The sequence below is a fragment of the Lichenostomus cassidix genome, chromosome 2, assembly GCF_008360975.1.
Source record: "Lichenostomus cassidix isolate B80296 chromosome 2, HeHo_3.0, whole genome shotgun sequence".
In the NCBI taxonomy this organism is placed as follows: Eukaryota; Metazoa; Chordata; class Aves; order Passeriformes; family Meliphagidae; genus Lichenostomus; species Lichenostomus cassidix.
The window spans coordinates 44,584,009-44,610,085 of record NC_139482.1 but is presented as its reverse complement, the minus strand read 5'-3'; the positions used below and the strand labels follow the sequence as shown (position 1 = coordinate 44,610,085).

General features: G+C 38.7%; 1 protein-coding gene across 7 annotated transcripts in view; it reads left to right on the top strand.

The window, feature by feature from the left end:
• The window catches only part of TRAK1 (trafficking kinesin protein 1), a 127,009-nt gene that overhangs the window by 15,855 nt on the left and 85,077 nt on the right, over nucleotides 1-26,077 (top strand). For 5 of the 7 annotated variants that reach the window (XM_085051330.1, XM_085051327.1, XM_085051335.1 and 2 more), the window contains exon 1: nucleotides 8,246-8,400. The exons of 1 other annotated variant lie outside the window; for it this stretch is intronic. In XM_085051330.1, the coding sequence (XP_084907456.1) occupies nucleotides 8,315-8,400 (86 nt within the window). In that variant the 5' untranslated portion in view covers nucleotides 8,246-8,314. Of the gene's footprint in view, nucleotides 1-8,244; nucleotides 8,401-26,077 lie in introns of those variants that run through there. One more of the 7 variants, XM_085051328.1, reaches the window with a different exon arrangement.

Genomic DNA, 26,077 nt, shown 5'->3' with positions numbered 1-26,077 from the left:
TATTAAAAACCAGTTTGAAGTATTTGAAACAAGAATAAAAAATGTGTTCATATGAAAGTAAATACAAGTGCTTCCCTTGAAAAGGAAGACTTGAGGGGCTAGGAAGACTTGTCAAGTTTGGAAGTGCACATGTTTTGCTATTCAAGTATTTGTTTTCTATTTTCCTTACCACCACGATTTGACAGGGCCCTTGTTGTATTGCTTCTTGTCTATGTATATAATGCAAAGCTGTACCTGCAAAGATTTTGAATTTTGGTGATGAGACACAAGAGAAGATGTAACATACACAGAGCAAAGAGGTATTAATAATGAGATTAAAGTTTGTGAACAGAAGCACTGCTTATTATGTTACGGTGATACAGCACATGACATGAAGAAAAGCATATTTTTTTTTTTCTTTTTGTTGTCATTAGAGTATGTGTGTGTCTTATTTTGAATTTGTAATTTGTTTTTTCTCTGGAAGTCACTTAACCAGTTTACATACCCTCAAAGTATAAGTCACAGGCTGCTTAGTACTCTGTGGAGTTCTGATACGCTCTGTGTTGTACAAAATGCAAAAGGGAATCTGCCAGGAAGCTGCAAGTCTGACTAAATGGCAGACCAGAAGTACATCAGGAGCTGAAGAATGCCAACTATTTATAACAGGTAACAAGTATGTGTCTATATCTCATGTGTTATGGGATTTTTAGCCATGGAAGTGTGTTGTTGCTAAGCAGAGCAACAAATATTTAAACATTTCCCTGAACATCATCTTTTCCTTTCTGACATCAGAGTATGCTGTGTTTTATGAGTTAAACCAGCTGAGATGGTGCATGAGTTACCCTGCGTTGAACACAAAGGGAAGAAAATGCAACATTCCAGATTTTATGTGTCCATCTCTCAGCTTTCGAACTCTAATCAGGCACCTCTCTCATACAGAGCTGCTTAGTATGATTCAAGAGAAGAGGACCCAAATTAAGCAATCTGACATGCAGTTTTTGTTGAGGCTCTCATGCCTTTTGCATGCATTTTCTCTCTGCACGTTTCTCTCTGGATGTTATGAGAAGAGACGATACCTTTGATCAGAAAATCTCAGTACTTGTTCTCTACATTGTTTTATCTGACATCACAGAAACAGTGTTGGTGACCTAAAGTTTTTTCTTTTTCATTCTTCTTAAGTCAGTGAACTGGGATTTTAGTCAAATGCTATGACCCACTTGTAGGTGCATGTTGCTGATAAGGAATACATCTCTCAGTCTAGTCTGAATGTGTTTTCTGCTTTTGGTCTCCCTGTCTCCAAACTGTTAATCTTTCTACCTTCTGGTAATGGTGTTATTTTAAACCACTGGAGAGCCAGGTAGTTCTTCAGGCTGTTTCCACAATATGGTCTAAAAGAGCTGGGTGTATCCATGTACTGCACTGTGGGGAGCAATGAGATGTGACCCAGAAGTATGTGGTGGTTGATATGGATGAGTGCTGTTTTACAGCTTGTATACCTGGTCATTTGAGAGTACTGCTCTGTGGTTGCACCCCAAGTAAGCAGGACTGCGTGCTGAAACTTGTGTGTTGATAACTCAAGTTGATAGCAGTGAGTAATCAGTTGCTATTTGAGTAAGATTGTGACAGTCCACACAGTCACATAGCTCCTATGAAAAGAACGGTTTCTCCTGTGTTACTGAGATTACGGTGTGGGATCCAGAAAAAATTTAAGAGGATTAGTCATGACATGTTGCATTAAGCCTGACTGCTTAATCAGAAGGATTTTTTCTTGAAGATTATTTTGTTGGCAAAACTGGGAAAATTCGGATCTTGATGAGCTCCAGAGGCTTTCTCTGAAGCCTGGAGCAAGCAAAGTCCTAATGTGCTGACATGACTGGTTAGAACACGTTTTTCTTAGGTAAGAGGTGAACTATCACATCTGCATAATGGGAAGAGACTGGGGTACATGTGCTTGTGGTATTAGTTGAGTATTTTTGTAGCTTCTTACAGTATCAACTACTTTCTAACTGAAAAATAATTGCTTGGATTAAAGTGGTTGAGTCTTGCACTGCCTTGCACTAAGAATATTAAGCCTTGGTCAGCTCCCCCCTTCCCTTCCCGCAGTTCTGAACTTTGGCAGCTTGTTCAGTCCTCTGTGCATGATGTAGGAGGAGAGGCGAAGGAAAGGAAGGTTTGTTAGAAGAATGTTTCAGAAATGCATTTTCGGTTTCCAAGGATGTGCTTAGAGGAAGCAGTTGTGCATGTTAAATCTTAACTTCCAGGATAATGGTTCAGATAACTTGTTTTGGTAGAAAGTGCTTCCGTGCAATGGGTTTGAGCTGAACAGTTAACAATTACATTTTAATTTCTCTGTGGCTCTTGAATGCTTTAGACATATAGGTTCTCATGTGGGTATGTATCTTTGTGGGCAGATGGAGCAAAACTCATCCTCTCACTGAAGATATGTTTTAAGTCTCCTCTGTGAGAATGTACAGGAACCTACTAGTTAGTTTCACTCCTTCTTCATCCTTTAACAATATATTGTAAATAGTGTGGGAACTGCTATGTTAGGGCTGTGTGTGTATTTGTTTTATGAAGGTTCATATTGCTAATTGACAGGTTGATAAATTAATGCACACTTCTTAGGTCTATTGAAAATAGACTGTGGATTTGTTTGTTTACTTAGTTATTTATTTTTTAAATAGGACTCCACTTCCCCAAGCTTGACACTTTTTATTGCTGTCTTACTGTACTGAACATGTTACTGCTTGAAGTCAGCAGTGGGAAGAGAAATTTGTGTTCTAAAATGGGTGAGGAAAAAGCAGAAGAAGCAGATCTCCCACTCTCTCTCACTTGTCCTAGTTTAAAATTAGATCTGCTGGCCCAACAGGAAGGGGCTTACATTTCTTGCTCATTTTCCAACTGTCAAGCAGAGCATGTAGTTATGCTGAACAAAGCAGCAGCATTCCTGGATCCTTTTAATGATGTATTCAGGACTCCAGTGCCTCCTGATTTAATGAGTACAGTGAATGTATTCACAACTAACAAGAGCGTGCTCATTAAACAGCAGTAAGTTAACTGTCCTATTCTCTTGTAGCAATCCAGTTCATAATTAAATGGTGCCATATCTGAATACAACACTGGGCTGTCAAATGGAGAAGTTAGATGTTCTGTGGATATGTGTGGTTAGATGGGGTTGTTGGAGTATAAGTAATTTAGCTTAGCGTGTCTCACTGATAATGATACTTTTCTTGGTGGAGACACTTTGTGTTTACGACTCCCAGCCAACCAAAAAGTTTAAACTTAAGCAGTCAAAATGTTAATTTAAGTTGTCTTTTAGCTGGTAACTTTCAGTTTAATATTCTTCGCCACTGCACTACTACTGTTGTGCAAATCCAAAGTAAGACAGCTATACTAACTGGATTTACTAGCCTGTAACTGAGGGTGGAATTGGACCTTTGGTTGACTTGACTGCTGCATAAATTCAGTCTTAACAATCCTGATGTTTTAGTGGTGACACTTGAAAAATGAGGAGATCAGTATGTTTTGGATTGGCAGATGCAAGCTGAACAAAGGGCTAGACTGCTTAGAGGCATACAAGAATTTTTAGGAATTGTCTTCAGTAATGTTAAGATAAAAAACACAGCTGAGTTCTCATGTAAATTACCTACCCTCTAAAACACACTTATCTTAATTTTTTGTAGAATTGTGGGTGAAAATGTAAATACTGAATTCTTATCTCTGTTTTTAATCTAGTTTTTATCCTGAAATATTTTGGTTTCAATAGTTACAGCCAGTATTTAATAGCAGATTTGGAGGCAGAGGGAATTTGGGCCTGAGGGAGGGACAGCATATGCATGCTCTCTGCTTTTCTGCTGGGAACCTCCTGACACTGTCTTGGGGCCTTTTAGCATAATCGGGATGACACCAAGGCAGTTCTGATTTCAAACCAGCTGACAATCTATTCAGTTTGTGCTGTCTGCCTTTCTTTAAACTGAATTCAGAAAAAAAGCCCCACAGTCTTTGGTACCTGTTTGCCATCTGGAAAACGAGGCTCCCGCATGGGTAGAGGCAGATGTACAGAATGTTTGATGCAGCCTTCTGCAGCTGCTGCCTGTTACTGCAGGCTGGCCGTACCTGGCTCTGATCTCTGCTCCTCAGCCAGTCCCTGCAGGTCCCTGCCATGGGCTCCTGTGTAAGTCTATCAAATGTATCCTGAACTTTCTAATAATTCCTCTTTTTCCTCAGGGGCCATTTTCATTCAGATACCCCATGTAAGCATCATTGCTTGTCTTCTACTCTGCCCTTTCATGTTAATACTGAATGGTAAGGTTCCTTTTAAACATGAACTTCCTGCTTTGCTCACGCTAGTATATGTTGTAAAACCTAGGCATGAATTGTTTAATGTCATTCAAAGGAAGAAAATTTGCACACTCTAGAGTGAGGAAGAACCTGTTCTTTCCATCTTTAAATAAGAAGGATGACTTGCAGGGATTGATTCAAACTGGAAACCACTTGCTTACTTGACACATCATGTGGAGACACACTTGGAGCTACTAGTGTCTTGTGTAGTGTGGGTGTGTGGAGTGAGCACACTGTGTGTAGAGAAAGAGGACAGAGGCGGGGAGGAGGCTTCAGTGTGTCTCTGGTTTGTTTTAATCCTCAGTAAAACTTCCCTGCTGGTTATCAGGAACATGTGAATTCAGCTGGGTGACCTTTTTGTGTAACTTGTTCTTGGAGGTGAGTTGGGTACTGCCATAGGGATACCATACAAAATGGAAGCAGGGAAGGATCTGTTGCTTTCTACTTCTGTCTCCAGGGCTTTTTTCTTTCTATATTGTGCAGATTGGTAAAAAGCCTATGTGTTTTTCTTCAGTCGTGTGTTTGGTGGGGGGTGGGGATGGTGACTGCTTTGGTTTTTGTTTTTTGGGGTGTAGGATTGCCAGGACAGAAAAGGAGTACTTGGGGAACAAGCTGCTTTTGTTTTAGTCTTATTTCTGAGGTTGAGTTGCTTTTAACTGATACTAGACCACAAATGTACATTAGATGAGGAAGAAAGTGGAAACAGTTCCTGTGTTCCTCAAGCCTATTTTTGTAAGATCTTAAATATCTCAAATTAATTCTGAACCTTGTTTGTATTTGGCTTAAATGTTTTTATATAAATTCTGACCTTTGTATTTGGATTACAGCTTTCTTGTAGTAGCTATATAAATTATTTTATACTTTTAATATTAAGACAGTTAACTACTCTGCCCACTTGCTCAGGGAATAATCTGCTCTTTACTGGCTGTGCCTGGGTATCTGAAAAGCTGAAACACATTCCAAATGTTCTAGTTCTGACTAATAATTTATCCTGCCTACATACAGTGTTTTCAGAGAAGCCGCAGGGGGAGGATTTCAGACTGAACACATACTTGCTTGTGTGGGTTTGAAAGGGCAGTGTAGGGGATATCCTTCACCAGAAGAATGGTCCACAGTTTTCTCTATAAACTTTCTTGGTTCATCATTTCTGTTTGGATCTTGAAGCTCTCTGGGCCCAATACCAGTTACTGAAAAGGACAAACTTTTATTACCTTGCATTAGTAAAACAACACTAGTTATTAGCATAGACAAGTGACTCCTTCCTCCGATCTCTAGATTATTTTTAAAGATAATGACCTTTTCATTCCTTACCACCAAGCTAAGATGGTAGTGAAAGTTATATTGCAAACTAATAAAATAAAATAAATTGGAAATATTGAATTGAAATACATTGTGGGTAAAGGAAATCAAGAAATTTTGTGCTTTGCATGTAGGCTTATTATAAAGGTGTGTTGTTATTTTTGCTGGGGTGGTTTTTTACCATAGCAAATGGACTATCAAAGAGTAGATGTGCCAGACAGTAAACTTAAGTTACTTGAAGTAACTTTGTTGTACTATCACAAAGCAGACAGTCTTGAGGATGTGCAGTGTGATTAGATGGATGGTATAGGTCATGCAGCGTTGAATTGTTGCTACTATGTTGACACAATGTTTTATAGGTAGGGAGGAGACACTTGGTTAATGTCTTGAGGCTTTGAAGGTTGTATTGTGTCAGCAAGGTGACCTCATAAAAATCTCTGTGTAAATAGCCTATATCTGTCTATATCGATACAGGATTTAGTTGCCAGTCAACTAGAGTTAAATCCTAATGTATCTCCCTAGATATTTAATAGTGGCACAGTATGGCAGAGGATAAATAATCTTACAGCCAGTTCATTCTTGATTATAGTGTCAGCAAATGTTCTGCTGCTGAAGATTCATGGGCAAGACAGATGGGAGGTGGTAATTACATGGAATCATTGGGAAACCTAAAAGAAAAGTGTTGGTTGAAAAATTCTTAGTTCTCAGAAAAACTGTTTTGCAACTTAACTTAAAAATTAATGAAAACAAAAAATAGATTTTTGCAAGATACTTTATTACTTCCTGTGATTTTGGTGAAACGTCTGTTGAAATCCCAGCTTGTACAGAAAAGGTATGAAGAGGAAATCTCTCTCTTTGTTCTTGATGTTGCTGAAACACTTTTTTCTCCAATTTCAGCCTTTAAAGGAGTATTTTGTTCCCTTCCCTGGCCACTGAAAGTGCTGTATTTGCATATTGCTGCAAATGTTTGCTCTGGGTTGTCTTTGACTGATTGCGGATGATCTACTGCTGTATTTCTTTGGTGTGTGATTTTTTGGGGTTTTTGGTTTTTTTTTTTTTTTGGTTTGTTTGTTTTTGCTCTCTTTGGGAAGAAAGGAAACTTCAGTTCTGTGTGAAATATTTTTATTTGCTTTTGCTTTAAATCTTGTTGCCTTACTATCAGGCTCAAATTTAATTTCTTGTATTGCAGGTGTTTCAGTTCAGGCTTAAGACGAAGTATAGAAGCGCATGTGGGAATAGAATTCTATTTGCAAATGTAAATCACCTCATCAAATGCACCATTCACCATATGGTGAATTTCAGTCTGCTGTAATCATAGCCTGATGCTTGGAACAGTTCTGCACTTCAGTATGTTAAAACTTGGAGTCAGGACTGTAATGAAGCAGGAAAACAGTGGTGCAAAAAGGCACTGGGAATACCTGCAGCTTCATTCGTAAAGTAAATGACAGTTCTTGTATCCTAAAGGCTGGATGTTATCCAGTCATACAGTTATGCTCAGTTTGGAACTGAGGAATAATTGTAGAATCAGGTTTGGGTTGTAAAGAACTTTTAAAAGGATATTTTTGATTAGGGTTGTCAGCAGCCAAAAGCTTGATGCGATGGAAAGCACTGTGATTAACCCTTGAAGTAGGTGTGAGCCTTTTGATTAATTACAATTGAACTTTTTAAAATGGTCGGGGAGGTGACTTCTAATAAGCAAAATCAGATGAGAAATGCTGAAAATTGTGTTATTGTTCTTTTGTTTGAAGGAGCATCTGGCTTGCAATGCTTTTTTCACGGAGGTAGTTGCATTTCATATCTACAAAGATTCAAAAGTTTATCCTTGGTGCAGGCTTGCCTCTAGAAGACAATGTTTATGTCTCCTTTGTTTTGACACTTAGTTTTGAATTGGATCAGTCCACAAAAAAAAAAAAAAAAGTGCTGCTGGAGAAGAGGTGGCTGCAATGGCAAACTTGTTCTTAATGTGAGGGAGCAGGAGGCTGGCTGAGAAGAATTATTGTGGCTTGTCTTGGAGGAGAAGTTTAGGTAAAGGAAATTGCTCTCAGTTTTCTTGAGGAATGATAAAATATTTCCAAATTGTTAAATCTCAGAAGTTTGTTGAGGTGACAGGTGACTTTGAGAAGGGCAAAGTTTGTGACTGGCTTTACTTTAAAGGGTAATTTCAGGGAAAAGAGGTTTAATTTGTTGGAGTACATGTGATTGCCAGATAAGCTCGTAGCTCTATTCTCATGCGTGTTTCAAGACATGCAGCAGAAAGCCTTAGTCTTTTGAAATGTATGCAGTTTTAAAGTATGCCTTTATTTTGCTCTGTAGATAAATCTTGCTACTTTTGTGAAGACTCTGGAAACACTTTGCAGTGTTTTCATGATGTTTAAAGGGAAAGATTTGCTACCATCTGTTCTTTTATGTATGCTTGGCTTTGTTCTCAAAAATTTTGGACATGGTTGAGAAGGTAGATATTGTAATATGCACTTAAAAGATCAAGGTTTTAATGCAGCAGACTGAAAAGAGGAGTAGCCTAACCGTGTTTGATTCAGTTTGGTAGTTTGTGTAGCTGCTCTGCCAAGAGGGGGTGAGGAAATTTGTGCCTCAGCCAAAGTTGCAATTGCATTCAAATGACCTTACAACATCAAGAACTGTTCATGTGGGGGGGACCACAAATAGAAGTGACACTTAAAGCAAGCCTGCTAGCCAAATGGTGAGGTTCTGGTGGGGAAGAGGAGACACAAGAAAGGAAGAATGCTATGCAGATGATCAGGAGCAAAAGGAGTTGAAAACCAGGTACAGCAGGGGCTGCTTTGGAGCCATAATCCCCCAATACTGTTTTTCTCTCAGAGCTAAGCTTTGTAGTATGTATGTAGTGTATGTGCAGAGGCATTGCTAGCCATGTTTTAAATTAACTCAGACAAAAGAAAGGAACATGGCAAATGCTGCTTTAGTACTTTTCATTTTCCCATACTCAGCAGTTTAGTTGAATGCTGTTTTTTGACTCTTGCACTGCATAACACTGCCTGGTGTCTTTCTCAAATCCCGCTGAGCTGCGCTGCTGTTGTGTTCTCAAATACAGCTTTGGACTGGTGGGGCAGAGGTATAAACTTCTGCTTCAATCCCCAAAAGTAGGTTATTGATAGTGTACTGTGCTTGAATGGGTCAAAGATTGCTATTTACTGTGGTTGCCTCCCTCCCTGCCTCCATGTCTAACATTAGTAAACTGGCATGTTATTGACCACCATAATATTTTTTTGAGAATAAACAAGAAGGAATCTGAGATAGCTAATATTTTTAAAGTTGCAGATAAAACTGCTTTGGGCACAAGGTCTCTTAAGTTGTGGTATTGGTAAACATGTGCTGTTTTGGGAACAGGCACAAGAGGAATTGCTTGCACAGCTTTGCAGGCTTTCAGCTGCCAAGAAATTGCAGTTATTTGAGGTACTTGTATTGTCCTATATTTGTAGGACAATTTGTCACTGATTTTCATTGGCAATCCTGGTGTTAATATTTATATGCTATGTGTATTAATCTTTTTATGTGCTGATAGGTAATTTGGTACCTCTAAGGCCATTTATTGAAGCATGCCATTATTGATACCTATCTCACTGGTATCCTGGACTTCATTCTGTTAAAATGAAAATTCTTACATTATAAGGAGCTTAGACATGAGTGTTTCCTTTGAAACATGAGGACTTGGACTAGGGTTGTTGTCATTTTATTAAGCTTGTTTTCTGGCTGTGATTTGAGTTGCTTTTCTTACCTGTATTTAAATTTAAAACCAGAACCTTAAAACAGAAAAAGAAGCAAAACAGTTCAAAATTATTCATGAAATAGGAACAATATGAACTATTTTCTCTGTAGAACTTTTTTTTTAAGAACAGTTTTTCTTTTAAAATCAAGTGGCTCTGGAATACAACATTGCTGTTGGAGAGTTACGTTCTTGTGTTCTGGTAGCTGGAAGGCAGGAAAGCTCTTTAGATTTCTTCCCTCCAACTTGATCTTCATTGCTATAATCAAATAAGGAGCAACTTTTTATAATTTACAAGTTCCTTTTGCCACTGCACAACTTGTCTGTGTCTGAACTCCATTAAAAGAATGAATGTGCTTGGTGAATTTGTAAAAAAAAATTGCAACTGCTTCTAATCTAGTTTAACTGCATTTTTTACATGTTCTTTGTTGCAAAACCCATTTCAACTTGGAGCCAAACTAGTTTAAAGGACCATTCTATAATTGGGAGCTTTTTAGCTTTGGAACAATGCCCATAATAGCTGTTCCTTGCTCTGTGATTGACTGACATTTCTTAATTAAAAGCTTTGCATTTTAAAGCTTTAATAAAATGTTTTGCATGTGCACTACCTGCAATACCTAAAATCCTTAACACACTCAAAAATCTCAGTGCTACAATTGTTTTCAAACTATTGTAGGAAAACCAAAGGAAAGAAACAAGGTGTTTTTGTAAAGTTTTTAGCCTCTGTAACATGACATCGCAACCTACAGGAATGTAATGTAGTTGGGCAGAGATGGAGTTCATATCAGGCAGAAAGAATACCCTTATTGTTGGTTCTTTTTACTCCCCCTTCTGTCCCCACTAGCTCAGGTAGGATTATATTGCAACAGAATTGCACTTAAATTCTAGCAGAAGCCCATGTCCTTAGGGATTAGACAAAACAAAAAATCTAAAGTGTTCTTGAGTGAAATACATCTAATGGGTTCTTCTTGTTCATTTCTGTATGGCTTACTTTTTTCCCTCTTGTAAATTCCCATTTCACATCCTGGTAAAGAACATAAAGGTACAGTGAATGCAGTGAACTATTCTCTCTGCTAATTTGCCCACACTTCTTTTTTCTTTAAGATAAGTCTACTTCCAGTAAGGTGCTTGTATTCATCACAGGATAGCTCAGAATTTGTCCCCAGTGCTTTTTATTTATCTCTAAAATACAAAGGAACAGCTGCCTTGCACAGGTGTTGAGCAATTTTCAGTTCGTATGAAGAAGGTATTTTTGAAGGAACATGTTAAAAGAAGTATTTTCAACAGACTTAGTTCTTCTCAAACCCTAAATCCCGTCCCACACCCCACTTTGTGTATCCCAGGTGTTGCTGTTTAATATATGTACTGCTATGAAATGAAGTGCAATCCAAATAAGTTTTGTTTCTTTCTGATGAAGCGTGCACTAGGAAGGAAAGTTGATGATAGATGAAACTTATGTCAAAGATGCTGTAAGAAACTGGAGGTCTTGTTCAGTGAGCAGTTTGGTTCTACATGTGTGCAGGTCTGGACTAAAACTTACAGCCTGTATAGACTAGCAAGGAAATAGATTTAATGTTTAAACAGAACTGAAAGCATTGGGACTGATTTATAGTACATTTACTAGTCTTCCTAACTAGGATTTCTAGTTGGAATTATTCTGAGACAATTCAAATATGAAGTTAAAGACTGAAGAGGATATGTGGCCTTAGAGCAGTATGCTTTGCCTTCAAGTCACCATGAAGCTATTAGAGGAATAGCTTCATGTGAAGGAAACCTGAGGATTAGAAGTGATAGGAGCGTATTTCACCTTTTGGGTTCCACGTTGTTAGATTTTTGAATACTGAAACTATTTTCTCATCAACTCTGATACTTTTGCCTTTGATCCCACCTCATTCTGAAATCCTTATTCCTCTAAAAGAGATGAAGTGTGCTTCCTGATGTCATGTGACTTCACACATACGTGGTTTCATCAGAGGATTGGAACTGAAGGTGAAAAATGTAGCTAACAAAGAAACTTTCAGTAGAGGAGGTGCAGAAAGAATAGCTGCCTAGATAGGCTCTAAAAATCATGTGAACTTTAAGCTACTCAAGAGCTTAATTTAGTGAAGACTAGCCTGAGAGGCTTAATATAGATAGCTTGGATATCATGTGGAAACTCTAATATAGACATGTATTGATAGAAGAGACCTTGAGCTTATTTTTGTTTGTTCCTGGTCAGATTGTTTGTTTGCTTCCCTCCCTTAACCCCACTCTTTATTCTCAGGAAATGCAGTAAAATGGCAGCTGTTACTGCACAACTACACCTGACTGCACCAGGGAGAGTGATGGAAAATTGGCCTTTTGATACTGGCACTTTTTTTGATTTTTTGACTTTGGTTTTGATCCAGCTTTCAGTGGAGTCTTCAGTAAGCATCTTTGGTGCTGCTCCTGATGACTTTGACTGGGAAAGTGAAATGAGTAGTGACTCTGGTCGGGATATCCTTCTGCTTGCTGAGAAATGTTGGTGACTTATGAAAGATGCAAGGTCACTGGGATTTCTACTCTTCTTTCTTTTTTCCTTCCTTTTAATGTCTTTATTAGAAGTGTGTAGAACTAGTTTATTTTTATGTCTCCCAATACTGTAGCTTCAAATTATAGCTATTTCATCAACAGCACAGTAATTTTTAACTCTGTTCAGAAAACTTCTTGTTTCTTGCCTGGTCATTAGCAAAACATCAGTAGGAAGGTCACAGTGTAACTGATGGGACTTGCCCTCTGATGGAAGTGTCATGGGAAAAACAAATGGACGGGTGGATTCCATGTATGTTTACAGTAGCCATGGAAAAGTTGTGCTTTGTTAAAATCTCCGTCAGGCTTTGGAAAAAAAGCCACCCACACTCTTAAATCTTTACTTTAAAAAAAATAGGTTTTCAAGTATCACTTCAGCTCTTACCAGAAATTTATTTGGGATAAAATCATACTGTTGATCTGGAAGCAGTTGGGGATTTTAACTGTACAAGAAAAAATGTGTCTGGAGTAGGTGGTGTTCATATCACTCTGAGGCCTCATAAAATTACAGCCCTTAATGCAATCAGCATTTATGGCATGTAATTGTACTTATGTATCTGTAATTTCATAACTGGAGAATTTAGTTTGGGAAGTAATGCTGTGAAAGCAAGAGTTTTGTCCTCCATGTGAACATCTGAAATACCTCAAATCCTGACAAAACCAGAGTAAGTAGGACACCTTCATGTTCAAAAACTTTTTTTTCATTGATGGTGAATGCTCTACTACTTAAGTTCCCAGTGAACAAAGATAACTTCTGTGAACCATATAGAATAAGGTGGGGAATAAGAGTCAGATGAAGGCTTTTAGTGGTTGGTTGCAGAGTTTTTGCTGTAATGACACAAGAACCATGTTGTTCATCCTTTCTGAATAAGTCACAGTATTCTTCTCTGGTAGTACTGAGTGGTGGGAGTTATAGAAGTTTGTGATCCACACAGGGAAGGCAGTTTTGTGTATGAAGTCTCTAAGTCTTGCTTGCTTTTTCTGAGTCTTTCTGAGAGATGGCAAGTTGCTTTTTAATTAAAAAATCACAAATACAGATTTTGTAAGATGAACAAGTGACTGGGTATTTTTAGTGTTGAAGCACTCTTTCAATTTCATAAAGTTTTATCATCATAATAATTTTGATTTTTCATCAAAATTATTCTTTCTCAAGGCTTGATGCAAACATGATATGTTTCACGTATCTTTTGGAGACTAACTGGCCTTTGATTCTGTAGCTCAGGGCTTTGGAGAATAAATGATTTCATGTGCATTTTTCTGTAGTGATCATAGTATGCAGTGAAGCAGCGAAACCTACAATGCAGATATCCATACAGAAGTAACCTGGCAAGTCTTTTAATCCCCTTCCTGTTTTACCACTGTTTTATAGCAAGAAAAATAACTTTGAATGTTGAGGGCATTGCACTTGCTTACAAAATGTTACATCTATTATTACATGTTGCTTCTGAAGACTTCTGCAGAAACAATCATGGGAGACTGTTGAATTTCAAAGCAATATGTATTTAAATGAATCAAGTTCAAATTATCAATGTGATTCTAATATATTTAGATTTTACAGTCAATATTGCTTATAATGGAAAAACCCCAACTTTCTGAGATTGCCTGTAAAATATCTATCACCTTGGGAGAAAATATGTGTTCTGTCCGTGACGGTCATGGATGGGCATGCAGTAAAGGCTTCCCTACCTCAGCAACCATTCTTTAGTCTGCCTGTTCAGTCTCTCTTGTCATCAGACTGAGCTGTGGGGCTGTTACTAAGTTCACAGAAATGTTTTCCGCTGATAATGTGCATGTCTTGTAGTTGAGAAGTTATTTTTAGCTGTCTGGTGAGACTCTTAGAGTCACTGAGGGACAGAGCCCTGGCGGAGAGCTGGAAAAGGAATCTGCCTGCCAATGGATTGGAATGGTAGAGGGGAAAATGGTACCTTTCATTCCCAACAGTCTTTTTCTGGTTTTGACTACGTTGTTCTTTCCTGGTAACTTGCAAAGAAAAGGCACATTTCTCAGGTTTGTGAGATTGTGTTTGGCTGGTAATAATCTGTGTTACTAAGGCAAAATTGGTAAAATTGCATGAGTGGAAACTTATATTTTCACTATGATGATGTTCAAAGGCTGCCCAGATCTCAACAGACACTGTTTAATTAGAGAGTCTGAGAAGTGCTGCTCTTCACTCTGCAGTAGTGGAAAGGCTCTGACCTGGGACAGTTTGTATGAAGTCAGAGTTATATTAATCTGTTCACTGCATTTGCTAATATACCAGACCTTATCCTGATTGGTTAGTAACCAAGGAAAGTTAATGGAGACAACAGTGCCACTGAAAAAGCAAATTGCTTTAAGTTGTGGAATCTTTAATTTGACCATAATACTTAGCTACAAGCAGCTTTTTAATGTTTAAAATTTGGTAAAACTCCCATGAGGCTCAATTTGACCTGTTTTATTCATTGAACTATTATGTAAAAAGATTGCTGAGGTAGAAAAATAGCAGAAAACTGGTGGGCCCTCCTGTGCTTACATGCTTATGTGCTGAAAGCTGCTGTTTTTTCCAGATGGCAGAATAGCTAGTGGGACTCACCTGAGTAAATTGCTGTGCTTTTCCTCTCTTCCAGCTTTTTCTTACTTTTAATATGTATTTTGTTTTAGTGCTATAATCAAAGGTCACCCCCAGTCTTTCAGTTCCATGTGCTGAGTGAATGTGTTTTTCTTTTATGTTTATTTTTGCAAAGAAAATCTGTGGGTGGAGAATTTAAAATGGAATTCAGAGTGGTTTGAGACTTCTCTAAATGACATACCTGGGAATGCTGCCACATAGCAGACACATTTCAGTGATGTGTATTTCATTGCTGTGGGACATCAAAGATGAAGTAAGGTAGGCTGTGTCAGTTGCTGCTGACAGTGTTCATAAAGTAACACTCCATGCAACAGAAGGTTTCCAGGCATGCTGAAGTGAAATATCATCCTTCTTTCTTATTACTATTTAGGGTTAGGTTTTATATGTTCCACCATGCTATCTCTTTATACTGGAGTACTGTCATTTTTCTGATACAAAAAACTTTTCCATTTCTTACTTGAAAATGACTTTGAAGATATTTGTCTGTCTTCCTTCGGACAGACAAATCAGGATGGGTTCATGCTGAACGTTATGTCTGTTTGTTTTGACTGGTAGGCGTTGGTCCTGCTCCCACTTTTGTGTGATGGCCAACTTTTGTGCAACATGTGCAGTTGGGTGGATTTTTTGAGGCTTCATCCAGTGGTGCAATATAGTGTCTATATAGGATGTTTTTAGGAAAATTTTGCATGTGGGACTTCAGTTTTGTCGGGTTGGGTATTTCTGCCCACTGTCAGGTAGAACATGTGATGTACTCTCAATAATTTGCAAACTTGCTTAGCTGAAGTTCAGTTTTATTTTTACAGCTGTTTATAATTTGTCTGAAGAGCATAGGCCATAATGGTTAGAACCTGATGGCTATGATGGTGTCCCTTGTATTGCAGCAAAGGGAATTGGTGATCAATGCAAACTGTGCTATGGTACCTAAACATGAAATACTTGGTTTCAAAAACTCAATGGCATGTGTGTCTCTGCTGAGCCTTATGATTGTGCTGAATAACATAAAAATGATGTGGTCAGCATCCTCTCTAGTTGCCTCTAACTTTGTGCTGTGAATGTCCTGGCAGCACTGTGCAGCTGTATTACCTGCATGCATGTTTGGGCCAAGGGTAGAGGATAATAAATTCTCTTCCTGCCTTCATCTGTAGGAATGTACACTGCTGCTGTGCACTAATGCACATTCTACATGACTTTGACCTGATTTGTAAATAAATGTATAAATTCAAAGAACTGTCCAGAATAGATTCATATATCTTCAGTGACGTAGTTGTGATGCATGACTGCAAAACAAGCTTCTTATTGAATGAGAATATAAACTTGTACAAGGGGAAAGAGGAAAAATCTGTCAGAATTCAGAAACCTGCACATTAACACCCTCCAGTAAGTCACAAATGCACTGCAGCAGCAAGAAAATAGTAGGCTTTGTTCTAGCTGTATGTTTGAGGTTTGTGTGGTTTCTTAATTGCCCTATAAATTGATACTTCTGTATAGGGCCCTTTGAAAATGATCAGCTTTGTTCTTCAATGCATTCAGGTCTGAACACAATGTAAAGATTGAGGAAGAATGGGAATCTATGAAATGGCACTATTATGCAAAAGTTTTTTGAGAACTTGAAAAAAAAAGCCCCAAAACAAACAAACAAAAAACCAACCAACCAAAAAAACCCAACAAAAAAGCAACCAAAACCACACAAAACCCAAAAAACCACTAAAAATCCCAGAGCATACTGCCATTTGTTAAGTGATCTGTTTGTTGTCTGTGTCTGGATTTGTTTTACATTGTTCTTTCCTACCTCACTGTAGATTTAGCATGAATTATCAGAAATCAGTGGGAGCTGTAAAACACCCTTCTATTCCATATCAACATGGCTGTATGAGCACTTCTTTAGCAGTAGAATTCCGTGGGAGACCATACTGGGTGTATGCTGTGGTGTTTGCTTGGAGTTTCATGGTCTGTTTTGGCAGAACTTGTCTCTTATCTGACCTGTCTGGCATACTGTGCGAGTGACCTTAGCCTAGAAAGTTGTGGATCCAAGTCAAGCTGCTGACCTTTTCCTCCTGCTTATTAATAAACCTTCATGTTTCTCTTGTGATCAGTGTACAGAGTGAGGCTGGGGAAGGGAGCTTTTCAGCACTGTCTCATCCTGCTGAGAAGATGGCAGCATGCCTTTCTCAGGTTGCACAGAGATACTTTGGGCTGTTGGCTGAGGCTGTGCAGGCAGCTGGTGTGGGTGTTGGTGCATATGGAGTCTGGACTGAACAGCAGCTTTGAAGAAAGGGCACAAGTGGTGAACTGCAAACCTACCACGAAAATCTGTAAAAGAGAGAGGTCAAGGAAGGTACTGGTGCAGCTTGTCACTGCCAACACAATTACCCCAGAGGAGCTGTGCTAGACTTACTGCTGCTTCAAAGCTGGCTGCCTTTTAAAACTACAGGACAGTGGCTTATTTTGGCCTTGACCTGTCAGTTGCTGGTGTTGGTGATGATGGAAGTTTACAAGGGAATTACTGCTAGGCTTGAGTCACGGGAAACTTTATCTGTGCTTCCTGTTTTGGCCATGGAGATTCCAACCTAATGATGAATATCAATAGGGTATTTTTATTCAATAATGTAAATGAGGTATATGCATTCTATTTTTTCTTCCTTTTCTGTTTCCATGGTGAGGGACAGGTGTGTGAAAAGTGAGTCATGGGGCCATACAGAGAAATACAAGTGCACAAAAGACAAACTGAATATTGTGAAGAGAAGGTTTTAAAGTGATGGCAGAATGTTTCACTCAGAAGAACAGAAAATGGTTCTTGGTGGAGACTGAGGGTTTTGCTGAACCATGCATTTGGTTAGTAAATAATTAATTTAATGTGAATAGGTGACCTTAATTTAAGGTGAATAAACAGCGTATTTCTGAAAACTGCATCTGGATCCGGACGTAAGGGTGGCCTAGTGTGGCCACATCTCTACTGTGCCCTAAGAACAGCTGCAGTATTGAATTCCATGTTTCCTGATGGAGGAAATACTGCAATTTTCACTTTAGAATACAGTCTTGTGTTTTGCTTTAACTGCTGCATGAGCTGTCTGGACTGGTATGTTCTTCTGACCAAAGGGATGACCAAGAATTTGTTAAACAAAGCTGAAACCGGTATTTTTTATGGGGCAAGTGGTAGCTTGGAGATCTTTGACATTATTTGGCATACTTTTTAATGTTATTTCAGCATTTCTTACTGAAATTTCTGTTAGACCCCCAAACCCCCAGGCAGATATACTATAACATTTTACTCTGCTTATGCTTAAAGCATGACTGAATTTAAATCAAAAGCTTTTCTACGTGAACTGTAAAACAAGTTAAGTAGATTGACTTTGTTTCAGGGAAATCAGTGCCTACATAGAATATTAAAAAAAGTGTTTTTCTGAAATTTCTCTCTGTTAATTGTGTGATATTCAATCCTTTCTACACAAGTTCATTTTTTCCTTCTGCCACATTAGGTTGTGAGGAATTGCTCTCCACAACTTCTTCAACAGCAAGGAGAACTTCATATCCTCTCTTGACAGTAAAAGAGATATGATAAAGCTTTGAGGTCTGTTGCAAGAACATATTGGACAGAGAACTGAAAGTTAATGAAAGCTTAAAAAATTGAATTGACGGTGTGGTGTCTCCAAGCACTTTTTAATGTTACTGGCATCAGTTGTCAAATCTTGGCTCCTTTATAACTTTTTTAGCTCAAAGAAGAGTTTATATATCAAATGAGCAATCTACACAGGGAATTTAAGAGTAGGTAGACATCTGTTCCTTTCAGGAAATCCTGTGTTTATATTAAGGATTGGACTTGTAGGCCTTGCTTTCCATTTTACCTGTTGATCTTGACATCTGAATCTTCCACAACTCCAGTGACAGGATCTGCTTCTTTGCGCACAAGCCAAAAATGTGACTGTCTTTAAAGTAGTCAGACTATTACTTTTGCTTTAGTGATACATTTTGATGCCATAGGAAAGTATCTTCTTCAAATGTAACCATGTGTACTTAAAATCCAGAAGATGTTCTAGTCTTGTTAATGTTATTTTGAGGAAACTGAGTGTTGGGAATGATAACTTGCCTTGTGCTAGACTATGTATGAGTCAAGGGAAATTAATTCTAATTGTGGTTCTAAGGCTGATAGGACCATTGCTCTGCCAAGTTAGGTCATGAAAAAACATTTTGAAGGAAGACATTTCTAAGCATCATAATATACTTGTTTTAAGAGAGGCTTTCTTTTAAACTGGGTGTGCACAACATTAGTAATTTTTTTTATATTCTTCAACTGAATAAAAAAGTGCTTCAAGTGCTGAGTTTTCCAACCTTGTAAAGCTACATGTTCTCTGCACTTTTATTTACTGAATTAGTTCAATTTCTCTTATTGCCCAAGAAAGGGTTGCTTTTGATACTGTAGTGAAAAGTTTCAGAGAAATTTCAGTATTCCAGTTAGGTTTTAAGGAATAAAATAAAAGAATAAAAACAAAGAATAAAATCCTTGACATACAGGAATAAGGTTAGTCTAAGAACTATTTTCCTCATGGAAAGCTGGCTGGTTTGCTTGCCTGAGGCTGTTGGTATACTCCAAATGCCTTCTGACTGGGTGCTAAGATACAAATAAGTCACAAGGCATGCTGATAAGTGGGGAACTCAATTGGCTGATGGTAGATCAGCTTGTCTAGTCCACTTACAGTAGTTTTTGGTCTCAGTAGAGATTTCCAGTTGAGCAGGAGCTGTCAGGGGAGCAGTTTGGTCAAGTTCTTTCTTACTGCCAGTGCCATGAATCTAGTGAGGTTCAGTGTCCAGGACTATCTGTTGTGTGTTTTGGAGAATATGTACATACATGCACACAGGAATTTATCTGAGGACAGTTTCAGAAAGTGCCATGTCTAATGGTTATCACAAGTATTTTCCAAAGTCAGTTTCCAAATGGTCTGAAACCATTTGATCCATCAGCACTGAGTGAATCCAAACTTTTGGTTTTGTGGTTCTTTTGGGAAAGCTACAATGCTCGATTTCAGCTTTGTTCTGTATCTAAGTAAGATAGTGTAGTCTGCAAACGAAGCAAAAACTGAGCATGTATTGCGTTTAATTTGCATGTTTACTCCCTAGCTTGTTCTCTTGTGTAGTTTTCCCCTGTAAGGAGACTTTTTTTTCTCTTTTGTTTTGTTTTGGGTTGGTGGTTTTTTGTCTGTGTGTGTAAAGACTGTATCACAGCTTTGCTTTTGCCATGTTCAAGTTAATGCCCCTTGAATTCTAAAAAACTCTGTTTTAAAATCTGCTTGTGTGACTTTGACTTTAATGGCACTAAGCCATGGATAATTGGCTCGGTTTCCTAAAATTCCACAGCCTGTTGTTAAGATAAACATTTGTAGGTTCCCAAGAACACAGACACATGTATATGGTAATATACTGATTATACAGAGCAACCTTTAAACAGCAAATTCTTATTTTCCTACTTTATTCTTGATGTTTACACACAAGCATCAGAAGCAGAAAAATGACTTGACAGAATAATTGTGCGAGTTTTTAAACTACATTGTAGCCTTTTGAGAAGGGCTATGAAATGGCTTTGTTTTGCTGTGGCCATTAGCCCCTAGGGGAGCTGGAGGGAAGCAGTCCTGCACTGGAATGGTGTGTGTTGAGATGCACCCTCATTAGTCAGGGGCACATGTCTCAGTTGCTGGGAAGTCCATGTGACCAAGGCTTTGGTATGAGGCCCTGGATTGTTGGTTGTTGAGGAATTTGTGGTCTTGTTATGCCACTCCTCAACACTGGTACCTAAAGGGGCTTGGAAGGTTCAGATATCATTAGGTGCTGGAGATCTGGCTTTCTCTGGGCTGAGAAGAGCTGTGATCTGCATTCCCCCCAGCCCAAAGCTTTGGACAGGGGCTGTAATTACAGAGCTCGTGACAGAGCTGCGTTCAATTCACTCATGGCCTCTCAAACATAACAGTGTATGGTTGAAGGCATTGCTCCCGTATCCACCTAATCAGAGATGGCAAAAGAACATGGATATGAGGCCCAGGGATGTTTGCAACCAGTTAAGAAACTGTGGGATAGATTTTTAGAAAGTCTGTGCATATTCAGGGTTGTAAGGGAACCTTGAAGAATGATGGAGGTTCTCCCTGGATTGTGCCAATTGCTTGAGCACGTGGGGAAGCTTGCTGCCAGGGAGTGAGGGCCAGTAATGCTAGTGAGCCAAGGCAGATCGACTTAGCATCTTACTCACAGTAGGAACTGGTGGGCTGACTGTCCCTGGAGGTAAGCTTCCCAATAGTTGTCTTTGAAATTGCTTCTATCAGCAACAGGATATTTAAATTCCTTAATTTCTGAAAATATAAAAAACAAGATGTTCTTACTCTACAGCTGGTGTTTTGATTTGTTTGTTGGTCTTATTTTTTAATAATCTTTTTATATAATTATTTAACTTAGTCCAAAGCAATAAATTCAGTCTGAAAATAAGTGGATCAGAACACAGAAGGTATGGTGTGGAGGTTTTGAGGTTTTTGAGTTTTGTATTTGTTTTGATGGGGTGTTTTTTAAGCCAGTCTGCAAGGAATTTTGTTCCTCTTACCCCTGCTCTCACTGACTCTGTGCAATAAGAAACAGGGTAGAAAGGCAGCTGTCTTACTTCTGTTATGTGATATTTTGTGTAAATATTTTCAGGTCGGCTATTAAAATTTGAAATAACGACACTTTTTTCCAGTCCAGTATTGATTTTCCAGTACATCAATATTTTTTAAAGTTTAAATTGTACCAACTCCATGTAGACTCTTGAAAGTCATTGTGGAGGGTAAGAAATTAAAAATTCTTCCTGTAATAGGAGAAGAACAATAGTAATGCAAAACAAGATCAAAATTCTGTCCCCCCCAGGTTTTAAACCATTATAAATATTTGGTTTGAGCCAGTCTGTTCTTTGTTTAGAGTTACTTGACTAAAACTCTTGGCCCTAACTTGCTGGCAATTAGGTCTATTGTATTTTTGATTAAACAGTAGTAGTGGTGGTGGGAAACCAATATGCTAGCAAGGTCTTTTGGCTGTCTTCCCTTGCTCTTTAGTGTTGCACTGAGGAGAAAGTATGGCTGGGCTGGCTCATCAGGGGTTGGAATAGGAACAGATTTTAATTTGAATATCTTTACCTCTTGCCTGCTGTCTTAGGCCCAGCCACTATTCAGTGAGTTCTTGGGGGATTTTGTTTTGTTTCCCCTTACAAGTAGCTGGTTCGTGTGTGTGTAGTGCATTGTGACTCTGCTCTGCTTCTGGGCAAGTGCTTTCACTGCTTCTTCCTGTGGATAGGAAGTGAGCTTGGGACTTGAGCAGAGACAGTGGTGCTACCTCAGCTGCTGCAGGTCAGAGAAGTTGTGGTGATCAACAACTCTCCCCAACTAGCAGAAAAGCTGTACCCCAGACTGTCTTTTGAAAGCCTTTGAGGTTTATGGAGAAGAAAAGAAGTGTGGAGGTCCATTTTCACATGGTGTATAAATAAAGAGAACTTTTCATATTTCTGTTATCACTGTTCCCACCCATATTATTTGAGGGCTTGGTTTGCTGCTGGTGTAGTAGTTTTCCCCATACCTGAACTCTGACAAGTCTTTGATGCCTGCCTTTTTTTAGTGGTACAAGGAGATATGCTGGTAGACAAGGTGTTGATGTGTCAAGGCTGGTGCTCTTGTATTCTGGCTTGTGTATTCACCGTGTATGAGTCTGGAGTCCATACATACTGAATATAACAGCAGCCTAATCCCAGATGATTTGGTGGTTTGGTTTTGTTTTGTTTTGCATTTTTAAGCCGTTAAATCTTATTTCCAGCGAGTATTAGTCCATGCCTTTTGGACCCACCTTGTCTTGGTCTACCTCAGTGAGCACCTTGCACATGTATATGTGTGAAAATAAAGTACATGTTTGAGGTGTTTATACTTTGCATTGCCATACCTCTGAGCTTTGTTTGCTTTCTTCATGAATTCCTTCTTTGCATGCACACGCAGCTCTCATACACTCTGCAGTAGTGGTGGTGGTTGAATAGCTTCCCCTTTCCAAGGCAGGGACACAGCTGAAGATCTCCCAGCCAGGAGCACGAGGTGTTGCAGGAAAGGGAATTCACTACTTGTGTTTTTGCAGTTTTATTTGTTCCCTGAGAGAAGGGGATGGTGAGGAGGGCATGGTTTTTGGCCTATATTTAATAAAAGGAGAGGGAGCTGTAAAAAGCTCCCAGCGTAATGTGAGCCTTACACGAGGAAGAACTATTTATAGAAGCCTGCAATATTTGCCTGAAGGAACTTGAGAGCAGAGCGGGGCAGTGTTACATAAAGCTGGGTGAGAGCACACTTGTGCCCTCACAGCTGTGAAGGTCAAACCCAGGGCTTGTCTTACAGTAGGCTTCCACTCTCCCTTGCCCTGAGGGGAGAAGAGACTGATGGGCTCCTTCTGAAGGCCAAATCCTAGTGGTGAGAAACTTTGGTTTGTGGAGAACAGTGGTGTGGTTTTCTTTTAACAGGCTTATTATTTTGTGATGTTTTCATTTCATCGTGTTTTGAGAAAACATGACTGTCTTGATTGATGACTTAATGGTCAAATAAAGACAAACAAGGTCACAGCAGCAGCTTTGGGGACCTTGAGAGTGAGATTTCAAGCTGCACATTGTTATATTATGGTTTAAGCAGCTTTTTGGTTATTGCTGCTGCCATTCTGGCTTCTGTTCTCTAGTGGTGACTTTTTTATTCTAAATGACATTACCATGCCAATTAACCAGGTATTGTTCTGGTTTTGGATGCCTTCATCAGCTTAGCACTTGTTCTTTATGAGGCTTTATAAAAGTGATTTTAGAAACCCTTCAGATCTTTAGCTTGGAAACATTATGGTTTCATAGGCAGAAGAGCCTCTCTTAGTGAGGCAAATATATGAGAAGATCCTCCAAAGAGTGTGGCATAAATATTGGGTGTTGATACTTCTCTGGAAGATTGCATTTGGCTAGGTAAAAGTGTTCCTAACCCCACCATGAAGGAGAAAAAAGTCTAAAACCAACAAAAAGCACGGAATATGATCTGAATGTAATACAAAGCTAGGAAACCTAGGCAAGACATTTGATTAAAGGGCCTTGAGTGGCTTTAAAGTTTTGGCTAAGGATGTAGTCTGGAGCTGTCTAAGATGTTTGTCCCTTTAGTTTTTACTGTAAAAGTGTTGTATCTCTTCTAACATGAGAAATCCAGTATTATGTAAAGTGTTTGAAGTTAAATGAACTGCTTCTCACATTCTGTCACTCATCTATGACACTTAGACTCATGTCCCTTGAGTTAGAGGTTTTAACTAAGCAGTCAGGATTCTGCATGTTTAAAAGGCAGCTTCTGAGAAGAAGTTAAAGCCCCTGGTTTATAAGAGGGTATATAGTACAGGACAAAATTAAAACAACTCAGTAAATTATTTGGGATCAAATTCAACCTTTATCTAAAAGTTAAACAGTGATTATGTATGTGTGTGTAAAAGCCAGACCTTTTGCAAATGGCTGTTTCTTCAAGGCCTGACAGTGTGTTTAAATGGAAGAAGGTATTTTGACTGGCTTTTGAACCCACCCACGTAGTGAAGAAATTGTTTTTAAATTTAAGAAAAAAGGCAAACTGTTATTCATTCAAAATGTGCATTATGAAAGTAATAAAAAGTTGAATAGTTGAAGCAAGTCTAAGTTGCTTCAGCTGGTTATTTTCCCAAACAACAAGGCTAGGCGAGTATATTTATCTTTTTATGGATGAGACAGACATATAAAATAGCTTTGATTTGCTTCAGTGTCTGCATGGAGCAGTTTGCATCTGATTTTTTTTTTTGGTTTTTTTTTTGCTGTGGGGGGTAAATAAGAGCCTTGAGGGTTTGTTTTAAGCAACATAGTAAAACTTGCATACTTAGAGTAAACCAGAGGTGTTTAGTGGATTTAAAAAGTGATGCACAAAACAAGGAAAAATATTTCTGGTGGGACTCTTTCAAATACATAAAAGGGAGGAATTTGCACATTTTAAAACCCTCTGATGTGTTTAAGCAGCAGTTGGTACTTAGTAAATGAGAATTAGTGAATTAATAAATGAGAATACAGGATCAGGGCTCTGAAGCTCCAGGCAGATGTGAAGAGTAAAAAGTGCTCTCAATCCCTTGATACCTTGTGGTTCTGTCTATATTAGCAAATATTTTGGTCAGTAGGGGTGGGCAAGTAGATCAAAACACTGAAGCTTCTTAAATCTCCATTACTGATTTGAGGGAGTTCCTTTAGATTAGATTTAGCTGAATGTCCTCACTTACCTGTGCATTTTGAAGCTTCTTGAAGGAAAAAATTTAATAGGCGCACGCCAGATGACTTGGCAGTGATGTAGCCCGTGGGGCTACCTGAAGTTTCATCTTGATGTTAGACAGGAAGTAGCATTTGGAGTGCATATTGTAGCAGAGTTTTCAGATACTTACTCAACAGGGAATTGATTGTTCATAAGCACCAGAGCAGTTCTGAAGAACCAGCCTGCTCACAGTGATGGTTTTGCTTCTGCTCTAAAGCAAACAGCATAGTTAAATTATGTATGAGAGTATGCATAGCAAAAGGATGACCTGGCAGATTTTAGTCAGATGTCCTGGAAAGATATTTTTCTCCTGTGCTAAGGAAGTATTTCTTCAAATTGACAGATGTTTGCAGTGTCCCAGTTGACATTTTAGACTATTGAATAAAAGTAGTATTTGAATCACAAAACCTGAGCTGGATAACTAAAAATGGTTTCAAAGCTTAATAATCACCAAAGGGTGCAGCATGTGGCTCCTGGGCAGCACATCAGGAGTTCCAGATGTTTTGTGACTCCAGTAAATTGCTGTTGCTGTAATCCAAGACGGTGGTAAAAATTATGTTGCAAAGTTACAGATAATGTATTTGGCTTTGCTGGGCTCTAGGTAGGCACTTGGCTGGGTATCTCTGTATCTTCTGCTTTTGATGGAGGAAGAAGGATTACTTTAAGTCATTATTGCATTTAGATTCAGAGTGAAGGTGTGTTTAGTGCTGACTGCAGGAAAACTTTATCTCAAATGGCAGTGAAAATGCAAGTGGCTTATTTTATTTGCTTGTATATGAAATTCGTAGTGTATGAAACTCAACCCTTTCCCCACAAAATACACTGCAAAGAAAAAATGAACTAATTTCATGTCCAGAACCCAGAAATGGCTGACTGATGTGGAGATTTTTTTTTTCCTTCTGCCTCAAAACTCTCAAATTTTGGCTGTTGGGTAATGTAAATGTGTCTGGTAGCTTTGAACTGCTTTACCTAGATGACTGGCAGGCTGGATAGCTTTTTTTTTTTTTAAGTGGAATACAGTGCTGACTAATCACAGGTCAGTTCTTTATTGCATTTTGTAGTCTGGGCTGCCAGAGGTACACTACAGTCAGTACCCAGTGTGCTTTTGGATCAAGTCTTAGTTACATTGCAGTCGTAGTCCAGTCTACTGTCTGGATGTACTTAGATGGCAGTGGTGTTGGCTGTATGTAGAATTTAAGGTCTTGGTACAGTAATCATGCAAATACTCTATTTTAAGTCTTTATTGGCTTA